Source organism: Sinohyriopsis cumingii, chromosome 16, assembly GCF_028554795.1.
Source record: "Sinohyriopsis cumingii isolate HCF-2022 chromosome 16, ASM2855479v2, whole genome shotgun sequence".
NCBI classification, from domain to species: domain Eukaryota; kingdom Metazoa; phylum Mollusca; class Bivalvia; order Unionida; family Unionidae; genus Sinohyriopsis; species Sinohyriopsis cumingii.
Genome location: NC_142976.1, coordinates 62,311,702 through 62,335,031, shown reverse-complemented (window position 1 = coordinate 62,335,031; position 23,330 = coordinate 62,311,702). Strand labels below are relative to the sequence as shown.

The 23,330-nt window shown below is 35.6% G+C and overlaps 1 protein-coding gene across 2 annotated transcripts in view; it reads right to left on the bottom strand.

The window, feature by feature from the left end:
- The window catches only part of LOC149780558 (uncharacterized), a 181,293-nt gene that overhangs the window by 130,830 nt on the left and 27,133 nt on the right, over positions 1-23,330 (bottom strand). For both annotated transcript variants that reach the window (XM_089937593.1, XM_089937594.1), the window contains exon 2: positions 6,281-6,404. In XM_089937593.1, the coding sequence (XP_089793719.1) occupies positions 6,281-6,404 (124 nt within the window). The remainder of the gene's footprint in view (positions 1-6,280; positions 6,405-23,330) is intronic.

The window sequence follows — 23,330 nt, the reverse complement described above, 5'->3', positions numbered from 1 at the left end:
TATCGTCTAATCTGGCAAAATTAATTTTCCCCATTTATTAAATTTTGCTAAAGTTAGTTTACATTGGCCAAGTTTGAGCTCATTTTCTAGCACCTGGGAGCAGTCATTTATCAGCTGTTTGCTTTAAATAGTGCATATTATTAATAATTACCACATGTAAAGAAATATCTGGCACAATACACAAAAGTAGTATAGAGGTATGCCAACATTCTCTCTAATGTACATGTTGCAAATACAAACAACTTCACCTTATATCAGTCCCTCTCTCAGAAGTACATACTAACTGTAGAGCACTACCAAGCCAGAAGTGATCTTTGTCAAGCAAAAACTTGTCATAGCTTATAAATGCATTTAATCATAACATCTGCATAATCCAGAATAGGCTAAGTTGGTAAAAATAAGGTGAAGCCAGTGTAGAAAGTTCAAAATAGCCACTTAAAAATAACATTTTTGAATACTGTCATGTGTGTGTGTGTGTGTGTGTGTGTGCGAGATTTGGATTTTTAATGCAGTTTTAACAATTTTTCAGTCATATCGCTATAATGTCTGCAGTGTGGCAGTTTACAGTGATGTCTATCTAGCACTGTGGCATCATGACACAGACATGTAGCATCATGTCCCACCCAGACACCAGGCCGACCAGTCCTAACACTAACCTCTTAATGTTGAGCACCAAGCGAGGCAGCTGCTAATACCATTTTTGTAAGTTCTTGGTATGACTTGGCCAGGGCTTGAACCCACAACCTCCCGCATCGGAGGCAAATGCTCTAATCACTTAGGCCACTGAAGAGGTTGAATATTTTCATGGCAGATTATTAAAATGATGATGTAATATTAGTGAGAGTTTATTTGTAAAAATTTTAAAACTTTTTGTGCTTCACCACAGATGTGGTACAACATGTAATGGCAACCTCACAAATATGTTTAAGTATATAAAAAAATCTGCAATATCTGCCATAGCAGAAGTCTCTTCATATGTTTATATGATAAAATATTGGATAAAATGATTGATCTTATTAGTAAAGAGCCTGGATATGTCCACTGGGTCATAATTTGCTTCAGATTTGACAAGCAAAATCATTTTGCACCTATATTTTTCAAGGTTCCAGTATTAATTTTTGGCAGGAATTCCATTCACAGCAATGTAATTTCTGGTATTTGTGATCATCAAATTAGGACCAAAAATTGACTAAAGAACACAAGACTTCGTTTTCTATTATTTTACTTTCCTCTTTGAATGGAAAATTGATAGATTATTAATGCACTGTACTAAAACAAAATGGGATAGGGTTAATGTAATAAAATCAATGCAAGGCTAAGTGCACCATTTGGGCCTGTTTAGTTGAAATGAGACTCTAAGGTGACCATTATGCATCGATTACCCCCTAGCTTAGACCCTGCAAAGTACTGGGATTCTCCAACATACATGTATCATCAAAAGACTGACAAGAGAATAGACATATTACTTAACAACATATGTATTCTTCAAATAATTTGAGAATTTTTGTTTACAAGCTCTTTGGATACATACTGGTAATGGTAGATAAGCACATTACATTCAACAAATTACTTACATTCAACACCTAGCTTCAAATTCATCTACCAAAGGTATGCTTGGTCTAGTGTGAAACAATGAACGACTTTTGACCATATTACATCTAGCTAGCATTAGGAATCAGTTGAAATTTCATGATCAATCATTCGTTACATCAAGCAATCGATGACTATTATCTACTAAATGTGGCTGGATGACAGAAATGATCAAAATAGTGTATCAATTTTACCAAAGACAAGACTGCCTGCTAGGCTGGAAATAAACTGGAAGAAATATTAGTTGCTGGCACCAAAATGAATTTGTGTGATTTATCTTAATCCTGTCAAAAACCAAAAATGAATATAAAACATGTCAATACCTGCCCTTTATCATAACTGCTAATATTATTTTGACATTTTTTAAGAATGTTTTGATAAAAATGTAAGTAAATGTGATGTGATTGACCCTTTAAGTCCGTAATATAATACAAACAATATTTATTTATCTGTATGTTGGGTTTATTTAATTAAAAAAGTTAAGTCTTCTCAAGAAATGACCATAAATCAAAACAAAAATGCTTTCATTACATTCTGCGTAAATGTGTCTTTTACCAACAAATGAATGTGTATTCTTTTTTGTACAACTTGCAAATCGCTTTTGTCAACTGACCACTCCAACAGACTAATTTGTTAGAACATCCACCTCAGATGTGTGAGGTCACAGCTTCAAACTCCACCGAGTCATACCACACTGATAAAAAACTAGCAGCTGCTTCACTTGGCACTCAGGATTAAGAGGTTAGTGTTAGGACTGGTCGGCCTGGTGTCGGAACAGTGTGGATGGGTGGGACATGATGCTACATGTCTGCAGCATGATGGTCAGTACTAGACATCACTATAAACTGCCACACTGTAGATATCATAGCGATATCACTCAAAATGGCTAAAGCTAAGTTAAAAAATCCAAAACACTTTTGACAGGTTTTGATCAACTTTATTTGCCAGACCATCCCCCTTTTTCTGAAACCCAAAGTAAGCCAATACTTTCGATCATTTCTTTCATGAAATTTTGAAAGGTTCACTTTCATTTTTGCTTCCCGTTGTACAACATTTTGCTTATATCACTGCTATTTTACATTTCAAAAATTGGACAAACAGCATGAATCAAAGAATGTAATCTTCGTTATGCCGTTAATTCAGCACAGTCATACATCATTTCTAAAACTGTATCATTAAACTGAAATATTTTGGAGTTATTCCAACTCAGTAGTAATAATAATTTAACAAATTTATTGGTACTGAAACTTGATCATGAAGTCGTACTCAATTAATCAAACAAGATGCTCAAGTAACTTGATTAATCAAAAAGTACTACTTTTAACAACTAAATTGTGTTTTCTTATGACATTCTATTTAATGTTTTTTTATGCCAGATTATTAAACCTATAAATTTATTTCATATTTACGAGTGATGATGTTTCAGAGGTTATCAATCATGAGCCTGTTGAGTTTGACAAAATTCCTTAAAATACTCATTGATGAAGAATACCCAATTCTAGGGATGGGGACCCAAATTTTTGATGTTGCAATCATTCCTACAATGTGTTCACTAGTACACATATAATGGCATCCCCTTCTTAATTTTTTTAGGTCCTCTGAAACTTGCACCCTCGCTTATAGTGTTATGTTTTTGGACCCCATTATGCACAAGTTTTTAAGGAGCAGGTGTGCACTGCATCTTATGGCAGGCATACCTAGATGTTGGCTTGTTTACACAGTTACATTATGTTGAGCTAGTACAACAGCACTAGAACATCTTTTACATTCACTGGCTACACATCCCTGTGACAACTTAACAAAGTTACATCATCAAGAACATTACTGTAATATAACTCCGCAACATTAAGAATGATAAATAATAATAATAATAATAAAAATAATGAGAACTTTGTATGGCGCCTAATCTTTAGAAGCTCTAAGTGTTTTATGACATTAGACAACACCTATAACGTAAAAAACATAATGATATGATTAATATAAAAAAACACCATAAAATTAGAAAACATAAAAAAACATTTAAGGTAGGAAACATTATTAGGTCTTTAAGTTTGTTCTTGCAGTCAAAAAAAGTGAGTTTTAAGAGCACTCTTGAATGGGATCACTTTTGTTTTTGTGTCTAAGTAAAGTGGGCAATTCATTCCACGTTGCTGGGCCCTGGTATGCAAAACAACGTTGTCCATATGACTCCATTTTCATAGTGGGAATAATGAGTATATGATTGTCAGAAGAGGAGCTTAAGTATCTTGCTGGTGTGTACACATGGGTGAGGTCGGATAGGTATGCTGGACTAGAGTCCGTACTGACCGTGTGAATTTAATGTTGGTGGTGCTGAATTATACCACTTTTCTCCATGTCTTGTGAAGGTAGAAGAAACAGGTTCATGTCAGAATTAGATAATGACAACTGTATACCAAACAAGAAGAAAACCCTTAAACCTGGATCCCACATTGGATACATGCTTATATGAAATACATTGATATAGAATAACACAAACGGTCAGATTTATATTCATTGCATTCGTGTTTACATTGTCCTGTTGTCAGTATAGGAGCCATATGATTCTCAAGACATACCTAACGCATCCAAATTTTGGACTGGGGAGGTGTTGTCAACAGTTAAGCAACTAGTGTGATCATAAAGGCATACAGCTATTTTGCAATCAAAGGGAACAAACTCTTACCAGAATCAATCTACAATTCTTCCCCCTCAGAAAAAAGCTTAAATGCAACTTGGGGAATAATTTGAGATGCAAATTCTGGGACTACACTCGGAAAAATCAAAATTTCAAATAACACATAGTAGGGCTCATACTGGATAGAAATACACAATCTCTAGTGCCATCAAATCACTGGAAAAAAACATCCTCACAAATATCCACTAAATCAGTAAACTTCCACCAGTTGCTGTCTTGTGTTAGATGTATCTAAATAACATGAGATGCCATTCCTTTTCATGGTTAAAATAAACTGTTTATTCCCTGAACTAAGTACCTGCCCAGACCCAGGACTGGATGAATTGCTGTGGCAAATGCATTCTTGCACACAACAAGTAAATGAGGGTGTTGACCATCAAAACAGTATAACAAACTAACTGGTTGTAAAAGTGGGTGGTTGCAGGTGAGAGGGGCCACTCAAGATAAGGTCCAGTGAACAGAGAGATGTGATGCACTTTGCAGGTGAGACATCATGTACTAAACCTTTTGTAAAGTTTTATATGTAAAGAGACACACGGAGAGAGAAAGGCAGTGTTTGCAGGCAAGACAGAAAAAGTATTAACCTGTGTTAAAGGTACATGTGAAGAGAGAAAAAAAAGATAGTGTCTGCAGGTGAGAGCATTATTAAACCTTTCTGTAAATCAAATGACAGAGTAAGATAATTTACAGGAAAGAGAGCTTGTATTATACATTTTGAAAGTCATGCAGAGAGGATACAGTCTGTAGATATGACTAGATGTATTAAACGTTTTGAAAGTCGTATCAAGTAGAGGCAGAGAGGAGGATATGGTTAGCAGGCAAAACTGCATATTTAAAACATTTTGAAAGGAGAGACAGAGAGAGAGAGAAGGGGGATGAGATATGGTTTGCAGATGACATGAGCTATTCTGGTGATCATTTTTATCTTAATCACCATGGACCTTAAATATCTTAAAACAAGCAAATATAAAACCTGTCTTGCCTGCAAACTGTAACATTCTCTCCATCAATGACTTCTGAAACACTATTAAACTTTGATAAATAATCATAATATTGATCAGTCCAGGTCCTGTGTGACTGAGTGATTTAAAGTGCTCGCTGCTACCGATGACTGCAATCTCATCTCTGTCCATGTTGGCTCAAGCCTTGCTCTCAGCCATTGTGGGTGCATGAGACAGCTGGCCAGTAGCTTCCCATGGGTTAGTTGTTCTTCCCTGGGGGTTTTCTGGGTTTATTCCTCCAACAGTTATACTGGCCACAATGTACAGCCTATCATGTGTGGAAAAAGTGCATTAAATCCACAAAAACTACAAGAGCATTATTAATGTTGTAAGGGTCATAGCTATGTGTCATCATCTGCTAAATGGCAGCTCAATAAAATGATTCATGATCTTGCAGGTATGGTCAATGCTAAGAAGTGTAATTGCAGAATAAACAATAATTAATAAAAAATAATGCCCAAAATAATAAATAAATGTGCAAGAGGAATGCATATCTGCAACCCTACACCTGTTTTAAATCTCTCTTTATCATCCTTTTTTCACCGGGGGTGGGGGTCAACTCGCACCCCACCCCATCCCTCCACTTCATTTCAGTTCAAGAATAGATCTTGTTTCAGAGTAAAAAGCTGCATACATTGCATCTGGGATTTCATTACACCAAGGGACCACTCACTGTACATGTACCAAATAACAAATATTATTAACAAGGGACCACTGTACATATAACTGATTATGATACAAAATTATACTGGAACTTCATTACACCATGGGACTACTGAGCATGTACCAGACAAATATTATATTGTGCTTCATTACACCAACTGACCACTGTACATGTACCAGATTATGATAGAAAAATTATTATACTGGGACTTTATTACATCAAGGGACCACTGTACATGTATCATGTACCACATACAAATATTATTATACTGGACTTCATTACACCAAAGAACCACACTGTACATGTACAAGATACAAATACACTCTATACCTGATTCTCTGTTCCTCGTCCCTTCAGAGGTCTCTTGTAAGCTGCTGGTGGCATTGTTACAGTCTTCATTTAGGCTGCTTACATTGGCTGATTTGGGATGTCGAACGTGTTCTCCAATTTCATCCTGCAATTTTAGACAGATATTATGAAAGATGTCTCACATTATTTTCAGTATACATTTAGAACAAAATGGAAAAGAAATGAAATTATACTGACGAATCAATAAAAGTCATGCTGAGTATAGTAAAAAAAAGAAAAAACAAATGACGATTGTCAGTTAATCAACAGAACATTTTTAAAGATCAACTATGGAAACTACTTTCAATAATGTCATTCATCGATGAAATGAATTATACTGTTAAAATTGTAATGTATCCCATGTCATATTAAAGAGATTTAACTCATGTTGTTTGGGGTGTAATGCCATTTTTCAGTGCATGATAAGCTATACATGGTGGACAGTGTAACTGGCAGAGAAAGTAGTAAAGCATATAAATTGTCGTGTTTCACATCTATATACTTTTGTGAAGTAGATGTGGAATGAAAACTCCCGAAACAAGCTTCATAACTTAATAACTCCTCATTAAAGACTGACATTCTTCCTACAGCAGAACTGAGGTGGTACTATACTACTCCCATATATAGATGGACATGTTTATAACCTGCATGTACCTCTTGAACAGTAAAGCTCAACCTTGCCAATGTCCACTAACAGTGGAATACATTCTTGCCAAGTGTAAAGACTTCTGCCCTGTGAGACGAGTGTCAAGACTTCTGAACTGAGATGAGTGTAAAGACTTCTGCCCTGTGAGACAAGTGTAAAGACTTCTGCCCTGTGAGACGAGTGTAAAGACTTCTGCCCTGAGGCTCAACCTGTTGATGTGAACTCACTTCAGAAGCTTTTAAACTAAGTACATGTACCGACAGAAAATATTGGAATATTAAATGACATGGAATTGAGGTGTTTAACACATTAACCCCTAGCGACGACTTTATGGGGCAGGAGGTAGTAGCCTACTGCCAAGCTCTGTAGCGTCATGGTCATGCATGATACACTAAGGTGGGTGGTATTATTGAAAGGTAGACAGATGTAGCTCTACAATGATACCAAATAATCTGGAATATCTAATTGCACTACAAAATACATACAGAAAAACCTCATTTTTTGGACCCAACTTTTTTTAACCCAAAATTTGCCTGTGGTCGGAATCTGATTTTGTGTTCGGATTTTAGACTTTTTGGTCTCAGATCTAAGGCAAACTGGTATGAACTGCAAACAGACAGATGAGCCTTTGCAAAAAATAGGATAAGATGGGCTTTTGGAATAAAGAGTTGTCTCCATACAAAAATAATGGCTCCGTTTAGCAAAAAAAAAAATTCCAACTTTTACCCTTCTGCTCATGCGCAAGTCAAATAGCCAATGAAAATCGATGTTTCTAACACCACTAGGCAGTATGTTATTGAAAGATGACCGGGGATGTGGTGTTTTCGAATCTATTCAGAAATAGCTTTCAAAATGTGTTTCCTACTCGATTTTCAGGCAAAATGACAAAAAGCTCCAGGGGTTAATGTGTTAAAGTTATCAGCAGCACTTGGGACAAATATTTCAAACTGATACTGCACTCAAACACTGCCATGAGGACAAACAAGAACAATAATCCTGCCATAAATAAGTCATTCGACTTAAGCCCAATTGCACTGTCAATACAAACATGCTACAAGTACAGTATTTTGTTGCTTTTAACGGTTCTTTCAACACATTAATGTCCTTACAATGCCAAAGAAATGGGAGCTAAGTGCATTTCTCAAGGACATACCAAGATATCTCAGCTGGGCAGGTACTGAACCAGCAAACATTGGATTATAAGTCCAGTCCAACTTTCTACCAATTTAACTTCCATAGCTCCCTTCCAATGAAGAAGAGTTGGGTTCCACTGCACGAGATTTCGGTTTCCAATGCAGCAGATTCTGGTGTCCAATCCAGGAAATTATTTGCACTCCAATGCACATTTTTTTATCAACACATCTGTCTAACACAAATATAACTTTATTCACCTAAATATTATATCAGTTGAGATTTTTATACATAAAAAGCAAGTTATCCAAACTAAAAGAGGAGAAGAAAGGAATGAAAACGTGAAGACATCTTTCAGTTTCAAACATAAAGTAATTAATTATTTAGTGGACCATGAAATGAACAAGACACCCTTCATTCATTTCCAAATATAAACATATAAATATACGTAAAAATTTAACTATATTAATAATACATGTTGTACTAAATATGCATTACCATTAAGGGGTTATATATTATCTAACAATATTAATTCACATCTTGGATGGGGAAAAAAAACTGTTTTATACTTCCTAGTGATGTACATGTATAACTGTTTAGCCATTATTTATCTACTGAACTGAATTGCCTGAATAACTGTTTTGTTGGATGGGTAAACAATATTCATTCTGTTTCTTACCACTGAAGTGAAACGGTTATAATTGTAAAGCCATAATGTACTCATTTAAAATAAATTTGTATTGCAACTCTTATAATTGAAGGAAAAGGTGTTTCCATTTTCTTGTGTTTTGTAGATGGCTTCATTATGTCTTAAATTAATGAACCTCACAGACAGCCTTTCTACCCTGTGTAGCACCATGATACCTTAGCTTCAAGAACATAACCCCATCATTTTTTGTCTCTTTACAAAATTATTACCCATCTGGCTTACACTTGCATTAGTATACAAATTGTCTGTTTTAGCTGTATGTTATTTCTGTACATTTACTGTATGAGTGGACATGTTCACCTCATCACATTCACCCGCATTGATGGTGGGGGTTGGGTCAGCTCGAAGATCCACCATCCCCCTGATAGGAATGATATACTCATCACATCCCCTCCCCCATCTTCAGTAAAGTCCCTCCTCTGAATTGTTGTTGAAAACTTCTATTTAGTTCAGTTTACCTGGTAATCCACTGCCATACTGTATTATTTCATTCTTTAGTGATGTCTGGTCATGACCGATGAGTTGACTGCCATACTGTATTATTTCATTCTTTAGTGATGTTTGGTCATGATCGATGAGTTGACTGACTGTTTATTCTACAGTTCAAAGAGAAAGTGCACATTTTGTTGAATGTGTCTTTTGTACTGTAGTGTTTATTTTGCTTCATCTTTGCTGTTTGGTCTCTGTCATGTTCTGGTGTTATTAATGTTTTTCCATGCTTGTTCTGGATTTATTGCTGTTTTCCCTGGTTTAGAATTTCATTGTTTTGTTCCAGATGTTGTTTTATATGGGCCTTTTTGGTGAATGTACACATGACTGTAATTATCCAAGTTTGTCTGATAAATGGCAATTTTTTTCTGATTCTTTTAAACTGGTTTTGATAACAAGCAAAAGTATTTTCCTCCACCTCTCCTAAAGTCAAGTGGCACCTTTCTTTGTTTTCCACAGCAGAGGATGTTTCTCTCATACAGCATCCATATCATGAAAGTCTGGCTCTTCAATCATTGTTTTCAATATTTTGGGGGCTTTTTGTGGTCATTTTCCATGCTGTTGTTTGATTCTCTTTATTAGTGAATTCACCCTTGTCTTTACGAATGTGACCCCTGAGTTGTCCCATTTTGATGGGAGTACTCCAGCTCCAAGTCTTTAATTCTTCTACTTCTTCAACAGTTTTCCATTCCTTTGTTCTCTTCTTTATGGTATTTTAGGAAGTCAAAAACACATATCATTTGGATATTCTGTACAATAAGTAAGTGTATAGCCAGCATCAGTTTTTGTCTTGACTGGCGCTCATTGCGAGGAACCACCACTACATCAACAATCCAACAGCTATACGAGTTTATTATATGCTTTCTACAGACATGTGCTGGGATCAGCCTGTTGTTAAGACCTTGATAACACTCAGTACATGAAAATAAATATATTTTCACATCGAACTTTTAACTTGTATATATTTTTCTTTTTTCCTATATACTGGTAAATAAACAAGTTGTACCAGATCTGATCTAAGGAATTGCCAGTCCAGACATGTGCACATATTAAAGTGATAAATTAATTTTTTACAACAGCATGGCTTGCATAAATGAAAAAGACCAAATATATTGATCCCTGGCAAGGATCACTTCAAACCTTCCAAACTGATGAGGAAGCTACAAGGCATAATGCCTGTGGAGAGGATTACATGCCTGTTTAAAAATGCAAGAACAGAATCAATGGAAAACCCAGGCAAAGGGTATCTAAGCAAGTCTTTTCTGATCAAAACAAAAAAGAGTAACCCCAGTCACGAACATTTTCTTTTTTGGGGGACTCAAAATTCTATTGGTTTTTCAAGGTAAAAGAAACTCATAAAACAGAACTTGTGGGGAAACTAACGGATCTATAAAAAAAAATAACAAGAAAAAATGGAAGGTGGAACCTCATAGGACAGCTAGTCATTCATAGCTACTGGCCAAGAGTTATCACACACACACATTGAAACATGCACCAAAGTTTTTCCCATTTATCCAAGTAGAATTGCATTAAGATATCCTAAAATTTCACATAATCACAGAGTATTTTTTAAAAAGGTAATGATTTACTAAGGGACTCCATTGGAGGAAGATCTCACATTTTCTAAAGACTGGTCCCATTCCGATGTTCACATTTTTAAAGAAGAATGGTTCCACTGCTGTTCCCTCTGAAGCACAACAACCAACGCAAACAGGACTCAAAAAATATCTTCACTTTGCTACCTGTTTGCGTAAGATGTACAAATAACTTCAAACTTGTATGTTGTACTTCTATCCTTTGACATTTACAGAGGACTTTTAAAATTAAACTTTGTTGTAGAGAGGAAAATATATAAATCAGGGTTTACAAAATCTTTTTATTTTACTTTTTCTTTGTAACCACTTGTACTAGCATCCAGATTTATGATGATATACAGGCGATATTCACTATGAATAATTACAGGCTTCCATTTTAACAAAATTTATAATGAACACAAAAAAAAATCAATTTGAGCCACTGTGCTTAATATTATGCCACTGATGGTGCCATGTGCTGTGACTTGTGTGTAGCTCACATACATATTATATGTATTAACTTATTTCAAAATTATGCAAAATAATCATTATTCGACAATTCAGAGGTATTATTTGCCCCACAACTTCCTTAATTTACAAGTTTCCTGTAGGAAAAATAATTACTTTTTAAGTTATCCCAATTTCGATTTTCGCCATAACCCCAGTAACACACCTAGGCATAAATCAAGTGTCACCTGTACTTTTGTTATCACTGGGGAGACAGTGCTGAAATAACCTCGATCTTTCTCCTCAATTCCCCAAAATCCTATATTTATACTATAGCTGCATTTAACAAAATCCCCCAAAACTCTATGTTTGTTCTGTAGTTGCATTTGACAGTTTCTGAAATAAATACGGACAAACTAAAATGAATTATTTACTGTAACAGTTTCGTAGCTTCATCTTGTTTAACATGCTACTTGTTAGTGATATAAATAAAGCACTGGCTGGGGAATTAGTCAAAAACATAGACATTCCTGAGGATACATCTTTGTTCCTGCTTCTTGGTTCAGTCAACAATCATACCGTGCCCCTAAAACACAATAATGTATGATATATTCTATTTGACCTTCCAGTAAGTGCGCATAATAAACTCTTGCTCAACCAGCTATTACAAAAAATATATATGACCTAAGCCATGCTGGTAGCAGTCCATATGCAGGGGGTCTCAATGAGATGCCAAGTACCAGGATATGTGATGTGATTTTGATTTTTAACGTAGCTTTTAACAATTTTTCAGTCATATCACTACGATGTCTGCAATGTGGCAGTTTATAGTGATGTCTAGCACATTATCCTGACACCAGGCTGACCAGTCCTAACACTAACCTCTTAATGCTGAACGCCAAGCGAGGCAGCTGTTAGTACCATTTTTGTAAGTCTTTGGTTTGACTTGGCCGTGGATCGAACCCACGACCTCCCACATCCGAGGCAGACGCTCTAATCACTAGGCCACCAGAGCAGATACCAGGATAAGTACGAGGATAAGTTGGGGAAAGGGGCAGATGGAGGGGCCATTCCTCCATCTGGTAGTAAAGCAGGCAATAAACTGAAATAGTGTAAGTTTATCAACAAAAATTGAACTGTCTTTCCTTGATGGAGTAATGTCAAATTTGTTTTAAAATATTTTTTTGGCAATGTTGTTGTCTATGTGGGGTTTAACACCATTTTTCAGCACATGATAGGCTATACATGGGGCCAGTATTAATGGTGGAGGAAGAACCCGGGGAAAACCCCAGAAAAGCCACCGACCCACGAGAAGCTACTGGCAAGCTTTCTCACATACCCACACTGGCTGAATGCGAGACTCGAACCACCGCAGACAGAGGTGAGATGTCAGTGATCCGTAACGGAGAGTGCTTGAGACCACACAGGGACCCTTTTGGCAATGTAGAAATTTGTATAAAATTCATTTTGATAATTCATTCTCAGAGATGATCTTTATGGGTTCCATCCTTTTAATTTGGAAACATTTTATCATGCTGAATCAGCAGGTTCATCGAAAGTACCTTAATATATTCCTTGTTCTTTGAATTAAATGAATATCTCCTAATTAGCTGATAAAATATCTATACAGAAAACAATGTTAAAAAGGAGAATGGAAAAAATACAAGTTGTCAGTTGTAAGAATAATATGGAAAATAAGTAAATTTATGTTTATAATAAAACACAATCTAAAACCAAATATAATTAAAAGACATGTGCAACTTTCCTGATTTAATCAGGGGTCTCCCGATTGTGTGCAGAAAAGCTGACTGTCCTGAGCGGGAGCAAAATTCTCCAGATTAAAACAACATATCAAAGATAACTTTTCGAGTCATTCAGAGTTGACAGGAAGTACCCTAACAGTACAACTGTCGTAGAGACAAATCAAAATATCTCTGTTTTTTTATATTTCTAAGTCATTCTGAGTCAATAGAGAGCAACAATACAAACTTTATACAAACAAATTGAATTATCAGTGTTTTTAATATTTTCTGAGCTGATCAAGTGTTCACTCTCACTCACCTGTACTAATTAATGCTTACGAGAGGGAGAAAAGACTGGTCTCAATTTATAATAACTTACAACTGATGTTAAAATAAATTTCGCAAAATGCTTCCCATAATCAAATTTACATTCTAAACATGGTCAACTTTTAGATAACTGTACTATAATAGCTGGTTAAGAAAAACATTATTCTGTACAAGAAGTTTTTAATGCTCGCCTGACTGGACATGTGAATTTTTAGAGATAGTTCAATCTCTGAGCTATGGATATAGGTAATGGTATAACGGTACCAATTGTACAACTCCCAGGTGGGCAGAGCTTAGGGTATGGGGAACATTGTATTCAAAATAAACAACACTAGCTGTGATTGGTGCATTATGTGACAGCTGATTGGCTTTTTAAAAAAGTTAAGCATCTTGGCAACATGTGAGTTTCTGTTAATTCATATCTAGATCTTATTTTATTTTTTTATGATTTTTTTAAAATGTGGTACACGACTGAAAATGGTGTCTGTTGTGACTAGATAACTCTTACCCCTGTATAGTTCAAGCAGAGTTATCTCTCTTAAATGCTGTGGAGTACATGGTTCTGTCCTTGTCAAATTGACAACCTAACATTGTTCTCTCTGAAAGTGTGTGACATCTATGTCAAGGTAGGATAGAAAGTATATTTATTTCACAAACATTAGCACTGATGACTATGGAAAAACAATTGGCACTGTGATACCTATAATACTAAAGAAAAGGGGCAATAACTGACAAAATTAGGTATAAAAAAAAACAAAAGCTTTAATTCACCCACCAATTTCAGAGTCATAAGTCTACCTAAAATGGAGTTGGCATGACATAACCCATAAGAGGCAAATCTTGGAAATTAAGACAATACAGTGTATGCACATATAGTGCATTAGAGTATGTTCTACGGTTCCCGATCTATGCCAATTACAAGGATCTATTGTAGTAGAGATGTAATAGTGGTGAAAAAGTAACTCCATCAAAATTTGACCTGAAAATATGAAATTTTAAAAAGACAGATCAGATTTAGAAAAATCATTTGCCCAGGACTCTTGGAATAAATACCATAAGTCCTTCACAAATCTCACATGGGAAGTGAAGTACCACTACCCGAGAGTTTTGACATTGTGTGATTTGGATTTTTAATGTAGCTTTAAAAAAATTCAGTCATATCGCTACAATATCTGCAGTGTAGAAGATTATAGTGATGTCTAGCATTGTGCCCCACCCAGTCACGTTATCCTGCCACCAGGCCGACCAGTCCTAACACTAACCTCTTAATGCTTAGCACCTAGCAAGGCAGTTGTTAGTACCACTGAAACAATTATTTGGTATGACTTGGCCGGGGTTCAAACCCATGACCTTCTGCATCAGAGGCGGATGATCTAACCACTTGACACAGGATATAGGTACAATGGTACCAATTACACAAGAGAACTTTGTATTCAGAAATAAACAAAAAAACTAGCTGTAACTGGTGCATTATCAAAGAGTTGTAGTTTCTGTCTGGCTTTTTAAAAAAAGATGCATCTCTAGGCTATTTGTGACATCATTTTAATTCCTATCAAGATCATATTTCGTACTTTTTTTTATAGTTAAAATGTGATTCACATCAATGAAAATGTATCTCCTGTGACTGGACAACTCTTACCCAGATCTAGTTCCAGTAGAGTTATCTCTCTTAAGTGATTCTGTTCTTGTCAAACTGACAATCTAAGATTGCACTCTTTGACTGTATGACATCCCTGCTGAAGTTGAGGTAGCCAGGTGTAATTCCAACCACTGGGATAATTCTGTCCACTTTCATAATCTTAATATTAAATGTACAGGAAGTAAGTATCTGATGCATATTAACATATACCAAAAAAGAAAAGCATCTGTGTAACTTGGAGTGGTTATCCTAATGGTCCCCAATATCACAAGATCATGCTAATGCAAATATAAGTCAGGTGCTATTCTGGTAAAGAGTTGCAAGAGGGAAATTTCAAGTTTCATCTAGGAAGATTTGGGTCTGCACAATTTGCATGCTAGGTTTGTATTATCCTGTTACAAATGTATATCATTGATTTTTCTTTGCACAGAGTTTTATCTTTGTAATCTAGATTTAAAACTAAATGTCCGATTCATTACATTTTTCCAATATCTCCAAAGAAATAAAATGGTTGGGAATTACCCCATGATATTTTCCTGTGCCAGGGGTAATTCTGGTCTTTCTTGATTAAATCTTTACGGTTCTTTAGTCATTTGTATCTAGTTTTATGCATACATCAATAAAGTGACACCCAGGGCAATTAATAAACTTTCATCAATGAATTAACAGCCTGATCATTAGATTTTTAAGATTTATTGATACACAAAATATTAAAATGTGACTGCTCTTTTTATCATGCATCAAACTGTGTTCATATTATTTAAACTTTCTCTCCACTTATTCAAAATCAGTCAAGTTTATGTTCCAATAATTATAATTCCATCCATCCATCTACCCACTCAAACAGCTGTCCATTTATTTGTTATGTATTGATGCATGTCAGACCTGCCAACCCTGACGAGTCCGTCTCAGTAAGGCAGTTGATTTTGTTCCATAAAAACAATAACTGCTATTGTAAAGCTGGAAACTAATTAAAAGTTCAACGCATCAACGATAAACAACATGTTCAACGGAAAAGTTTGTAAAGGACGCATGGACTTTATTTACCACTAGTATGGTTGCACAAATTCTAGTTCCAAACCCTATGCAGCTCATTGGCTTGTTGCTATCTCTGAACTTGACATAATTCTTGGAAACTGTTTTCCATTTCACATGACAACGGCAATCATATCTCCCACCACAAGACATACTCAAACTGACATGTGATGTCCAATTTTTGCAATTGTATCCTTTGCAGCTTTTATTCACAAAAATATGAGTACTCCTTTTTATTCTTCTGTGTTGATCAGTAACACTTTTCTAGAAGCTTATTTTCCCCTTAAACATGCATCACTTTCTGGACGCCATTTTAAAAAATTCTATAATCAACAGTTTGATCATGCAGATGCTTCACATGAACAAATAGGTGCATCTGGGGTGCTTTTGTAAAGTTAGTCTGGTTCCTTGACTAATTTTACTAATTCTAAGATGAAACCCGGATCCAAATAAAACAATGATGAACCAATTATCCAGACTTTTCAGCAACGGTAATTTTTCCATAGTTTTTGCTAGTATGCCATAAGTCCATATTTTAAGGGTAATTTTCGTAAGACTTATGGCAAAATCATAAGAGTTGGCATGTCTGGTATGTGTATGTATGTATGTATGTGTGTGTGTGTGTGTGTGTGTGTGTATATATATATATATATATATATATATATATATATATATATATATATATATATATATATATATATCTCTGTGTGTGTGTGTGTGTGTGTGTGTATCCTGAATTAGCACTTAGGAAACTTGAAAAGTTCTCAAAATCATGTGCCAGATTGATGAACCCCACAGTTGTTGATAAATCCAAGACCTTCAAGAAATATTAACAAACTTAAATATACATGGCAGTCCTCATTTAATATGGAATTGTGATGAGATAGGCAAACAGTTTGAACACACTCCAACAACTGTGTGCCAGAAGAGGGGCCAGAAGTGTGACTGGTAGAAGATTAAACTGTAGAGAAAATGTTACAATCCTCACCTGTGTCAGTGCAGTAGGAACAGCAATTGCAGGAACAGCTATGTGGCCAATTTGCTAACATTTCACGCTGCAATATTTAGTAGCCAAAATGTACTGAAATTGTGATTTCTTTCAAAAAATATAATACAAATAATAATTATTATATTTCCTTTAATACCATACAAAACATAGCCATACAACATAAATACACACAAAATTAAAAAGAAGTACAGATAAAACATACAGGCATGACAAAACGAAACCATAAGACAGACAGAAATACATACACCTTGTATATGGAATCGCCTAAAACTGCCACTTATGATAGGCACCTATTTTTCTGTTGAAAAAAGTGAATCTTTTCTTCTTATTACTGGTTATTTCTTTAATAACTAATAAAATAATGAAATTGAAGGTATGTGGAGTATGTTTTACATGGATGCTCAGTATTACCCACTGGTAGAAACTGCCTGTATGCCAGTCAGAATTACCAGCACGCTGGTTGGAATTACCCTCCTGTGGTCCGAATTAGCTAAGTATTGTGGGACAGAATTATCCACAATGTGGTCGGAATTGCCCCCACTGATCTGACTGAATAAAATCTTATTTTGTGTGGCTGTTTCTAGTCCACGACTGATATATGTGGCCTAATCTCAATGCTGTTGTTATACAAAGTTGACCTTTGACCTATCAATGTAAGCCTTATATTCAGATATGTTTATAGGGCAATGTTGGCTCCAAAGTGGCCAGAATATGACCCATATACCCTAAAAGATATATTTATCTAATGTAACATTTTTAACATCAGGATCTAAAGAAAAACAATTGGTACCATAATCCCTTAACAGCATCAAAATCTACAGAAAAATGATAGGTACCATGATCCCTTAATAGCATCAGAATCTACAGAAAAACGATTGGTACCATGATCCCTTAACAGCATCAAAATCTACAGAAAAACGATTGGTACCATGATCCCTTAATAGCATCAGAATCTACAGAAAAACGACTGGTACCATGATCCCTTAACAGCATCAAAATCTACAGAAAAACGATTGGTACCATGATCCCTTAATAGCATCAGAATCTACAGAAAAACGATTGGTACCATGATCCCTTAATAGCATCAGAATAATGACATCATCAACAGTGATGCATGAATTGAAATTAGGATTTTATTTTTCAATCAAACCAAAAAACCAACCTAAATTTTACTCATCTTATGTACTTTCGTATTTCTCCAAATACTCAAAGTAGAAAGTGCAAAGTATCACATCCTTATCTGAGATATATTTCAGCCACTAGTAATGATTTTTCCAGGATTTTTGGTACTTTCTCAGTTTTTTCTCTTGACATACCAGTTATATTTAATCACGTTTAACAGCTAATCCAGTGCTGTAACTTTCCAGTTACCTTTAATGTCATCTGTTTACATTGGGTTGGGCAGTCAGGTGAACTGGACTTGTTAGATGTTCTACGCTATGGAATATAAATTTAATATTTCGATTCGTGGTTGCATCTACAAAGACATATGAAACTCAAAAAAAAGATTTGGGTAGAATGGGGAGGGTGCATTGACTAGTAGGGGGCTTTGATGTGAATAACTACAGTATATATATTACAATCATTTGTCTGCAAAATTCATTATTTGCAACTATGTTGCTTGCCTGATATTGATACCCTACATCATTAACATAAGTTTTAAAATCTATGCATGAGACTACAGTACAAGGCCAGATCAGTGAATGTTATGACTTTTGACAATGAACACCCTTATTTACTTCATGCATGGCCAACTATACCATACACTGTACCTAATCCAGTGTATTACTATCAAATGGAATGGCATCTCTGATTTAATTACAGTTGACACAAGACCACTTCGACATTGTCACCGATCCAACAGATTTGTGCAGAGTGGGGTATTAGCGATTTGACACCAAATTTACTGTCTCAAGACTCAATCCATATGGGCAGAGGTGAATGAGTGAGCTGTAAAGGCACCCTTGGACACCCTGGGACTGGATAACTGTAGGGCTCACACATCTTGATGCAAATACTGTAGCTGTTGGATGACTTGGACACCCTCAGACTGGATAACTGTAGGGCTCCCACATCTTGATGCAAATAATGTACCTGTTAGACAACCTGGACACCCTAGGACTTGATAACTATAGGGCTCCCAAATCCTGATGCAAGAACTGTAGATGTTGGATGACTTGGACATCCTGGGACTGGATAACTGTAGGGCTCACACATCTTGATGCAAATACTGTAGCTGTTGTGGTGTGTGGGCTATTATGAATGATGTGATGTGATTTTTATTTTTAACGTAGCTTTAACAATTTTTCAGTCATATTGCTACGATGTCTGCAATGTGGCAGTTTATAGTGATGTCTAGCACTGGGGCATCATGCCGCAGACATGTAGCATTATGTCCCACCCAGTCACATTATCCTGACACCAGGCCGACCAGTCCTAACACTAACCTCTTAATGCTGAACGCCAAGCGAGGCAGCTGTTGGGCTATTATGAGGAATTAACAGAGCACACAAACATATTTTAGGCAACATGTTTGTTACCCTACACCAAACCAAATTCAAATTAAGAATTACCACAGATAACCATTACTGCCCTCTTGTATATCAAGCTAGCAGGCTTCACAGAAAGCATCCTGGTATCATATTCCTGTCTTGAGTGCATCTATTATGGAAATCTCTGTGTGCATCTGATATAGAAATCTATGTGTGCATCTGATATAGAAGTCTTTGTTTCCTATCTTAAACTAAACATGTAATTTCTCAAAAATGATTTGTCTAGAAGCTGATTTGTTAACATATAAATGATTACTACATCTCTGATCACAGTGAAACTAACTTTCAACCTCTGCAGCAAAATACAAATGTGAGATAAATGCTTCTAGGCGTTAAGGCAGATTAAGAATATCAAAGTTTAAGCATCTACATTTCCTTTAAAACTATAAAACAATTACTGTGCTATTCAGATTCCCTTAATCAAATAACTCTAATATCATCAACATTTTCAACATCTAAAACTTATGCTATGTACTGGAAATAGCCCTTTAATTTTACATAAACACACAAGGCTGCTGTTTTCTGTACTACATAGGCGTGTAGGTAAGACTACTGGAAATAGCCCTTTAACACAATAACCCCTGGAGGTTTTTGTCGTTTTCGCCTGAAATTCGAGTAGGAAATACATTTTGAAATCTATTTCTGAATTGATCCGAAAACACCCAATCCCTGGTGATCTTTCAATAACATACTGCCAAGTTGTGTTAGAAACATCGTTTTTCATTGACTATTTGGCTTGCCCATGAGCAAAAGGGTAAAAGTTGGAGTTCTTTTTTTCTCTTCTTTTTGTTTTGCTAAATGGAGCCATTATTTTTGTATCAAGACCACTCTTTATTCCAAATGCCCATCTTATCCTGCTTTTTGCAAAGGTTCATCTATCTGTTTGCAGTTCATACCAGTTTGCCTTAGATCTGAGACCAAAAAGTCTAAAATCCAAACACAAAATCGGATTCCAACCACGGGCGAATTTTGGGTAGAAAAAAATAGGGTCCAAAAAATGAGGTTTGTCCACCTGTATTTTGTAGTGCAACTAGATATTCCAGATTATTTGGTATCATTGTAGAGCTACATATGTCTACCTTTCTACAAAACCACCCACTTTAGTGTATCATGCATGACCATGACGCTAAAGAGCTCAGCAGTAGGCTACTACCTTCTGCCGTGTTAACTCGTCACTAGAGGTTAATGTGTTAATTTACATAACCACACATGGCCACTGTTCTCTGTACTACATAGGCAAGTAGGTAAGAGTAAGACCAACAAGTAGATATACGCCCTTTTATTTTCATACATTACTGGTAGCGGAGACCTACTGGGCGAGACAATACAGTGTATTTCCTAATGGATCTCTCTGCAGAAATACTTTTGGACTATTGACTTGCTCTGTCATAATAAATGAATTTCACTTCAACACCAGTATCAAGGATTCTTTTTTCCTTGATCATACAAGCATAACAAGAATTAAACTGCAGCAGCAGCAACAGTTATAGTTACTACTACTACTAGGCATCTTTTGTGAAATGGTTATCAGTTTATCTGGTCTCCCTAAGGTGGCTCATTTCACACCAATATTCCAAAATGGAGAAGTTACTTATTTGGGGACTGCGGATGGTCCCTGTCCAATACAATTAACAACATCATCCCTACATTTTTTCCCCTCTAAAAAAAATCATGAGATTAGCGATTTTAAGGGATTGTCATGAACTCAAAACATATACGGAATCCAAACCAAAACTTAAATGAGCTTCATCCATTATCAACAGAGGTACCACAGTGGCTCAGTGGTTACCATGCCAGACAGGTTAGGACAAAATCTATTTCTGGTCAGCAGAGAGTCCAGTTTTCTGTCCTGCACCTAGCACTTTTTCCCTCAAGGAAGAAAAAATATATTTAAAGAAATAAACAAATAAATCAAATTCAAAAAATTGATTTGTGCATCTAATTTATCAGAATTTGTGCAGTACTTCTGGATTAATTATAAAATGAACGAGCACTAATATATACTAATCATTATAATACATATAATGTAGGGGAAAAAATACCTACCTACCCTAAAATTAAACCGGAGTAATAGGAACTTTTGGGGGCAGAGGCCTTATCAAAATAGTGTGGGTTCAAATCCTACCCCTGATTGGCCTGGGTCAGCAAACAATTATAGCACTTTACTCCAACTGCCTTGGCACTAAATAACCCCTTTGTGTTGCTGTGCTGTAAAACACCAAACCAAACCCTTTCTAAAATGCTTCAAAGTCATCCTGAACTGCCAATTTTGCAATTTATTCTCTGATCAATATTTTCCCAAGCGTTATCAGACCAAACCGATATTCTTAGAAAAATAAGAAAATCTGATTTATTAATCAATATCATTCATGTGCTAGTGAATTTTACTTGAATACTGATTTCTCTAGGGAGACCCAAAATCTCCAGGACACAAGAGTTTCTGATTTTTAAAATAATATAAATTAATTCTTATTAACAGTACAATTAAGATAAGTACTTCTGCTCTTTAATTTTTTAAATAATTATACATGTATATGCTTCTTGGAAATGGCAAATATTGCTGTGATGTTACTGTACTAAAGTACTGCCTCTGATCAATCCATGCTGCATACAAATGCTCATAATTCCAAGTGCCGTGACAACGTTTCCAGCAAATTTGCACTAATATGCCAGTGCTTAAAAAAATTCAATAAAATGCATCCATGTCCATGTTCAGAAATAACTAAAAATCCTGTTTTTCTGTTTTTTAAAATGGAGACATATTTGCACACATAGCTTTCTGGAATCCTCTATGGGTAAAATGTACACTGCCATAATAAACATGAAAATGGTGCAAAATGGCATTCGCAGACCAAGGCTGGGTGTCCTGTGAAGGAAGCAGGGAAGCATCATGGACAATGCCATTATTGGGGTAGGGTCAGAAGTGCAACACTGTCAAGATCAAATGGAAGGAACTCAAGGCTCGGGGAGACAGGGAGGGGACTAAAGACAGCCACAGGTGGAGTTCACACAAAGGGAGTGTTGTGGCAACATCCTGGCAAAAATGTTTCATATTTTTATTCCACCAAACTTGGCTCTCCTTATGCTAAGTATTATGGGATATTTCAAGAAAACGACATAATTTTTAAGTGAACTTTTAAAAAGCCAAGAAACACCTCAAGACACATATCAAATACAGAAGTTTGATAAAGCAAACAAATGCGCTCCTGGAAATGGTGTGAATAAAAATATATTGTAGGAAGATTTCTACTTTTATTTTAAGTGACTTGTTTAATCCAGCTCACATTCGTATCGTTAATGCAGTTTTTTGCATACATGATAAACAGTCAGAAGGTCAGGACCAGTAGAATTGGGCAGGTCAGCTTACTAGAACCACACACTGTTTTTCACCCTGACATATCATATCACTGTGGTTAATGGAAAAGAACTCTATCCTTTGTGCTGCACTACAAAGGACTTCTCCAAGACAAACGTATGGATAAATAAACCCTCTAACACTATACTCAGCAAAAAGTGAAAACTTGTTTCTTAAACCAGTTATCAGAATGAAGTGAAATATTAGGCTAAAAATTTGTTTCCTATTGCACTGGTTTTTAAATTAGGGAAGGTAGTTAGGTTTTATATATATATATATATATATATATATATATATATATATATATATATATATATATATATATATATATATATATATATATATATATAATGATTAGTCTATATAATGTACTAAGC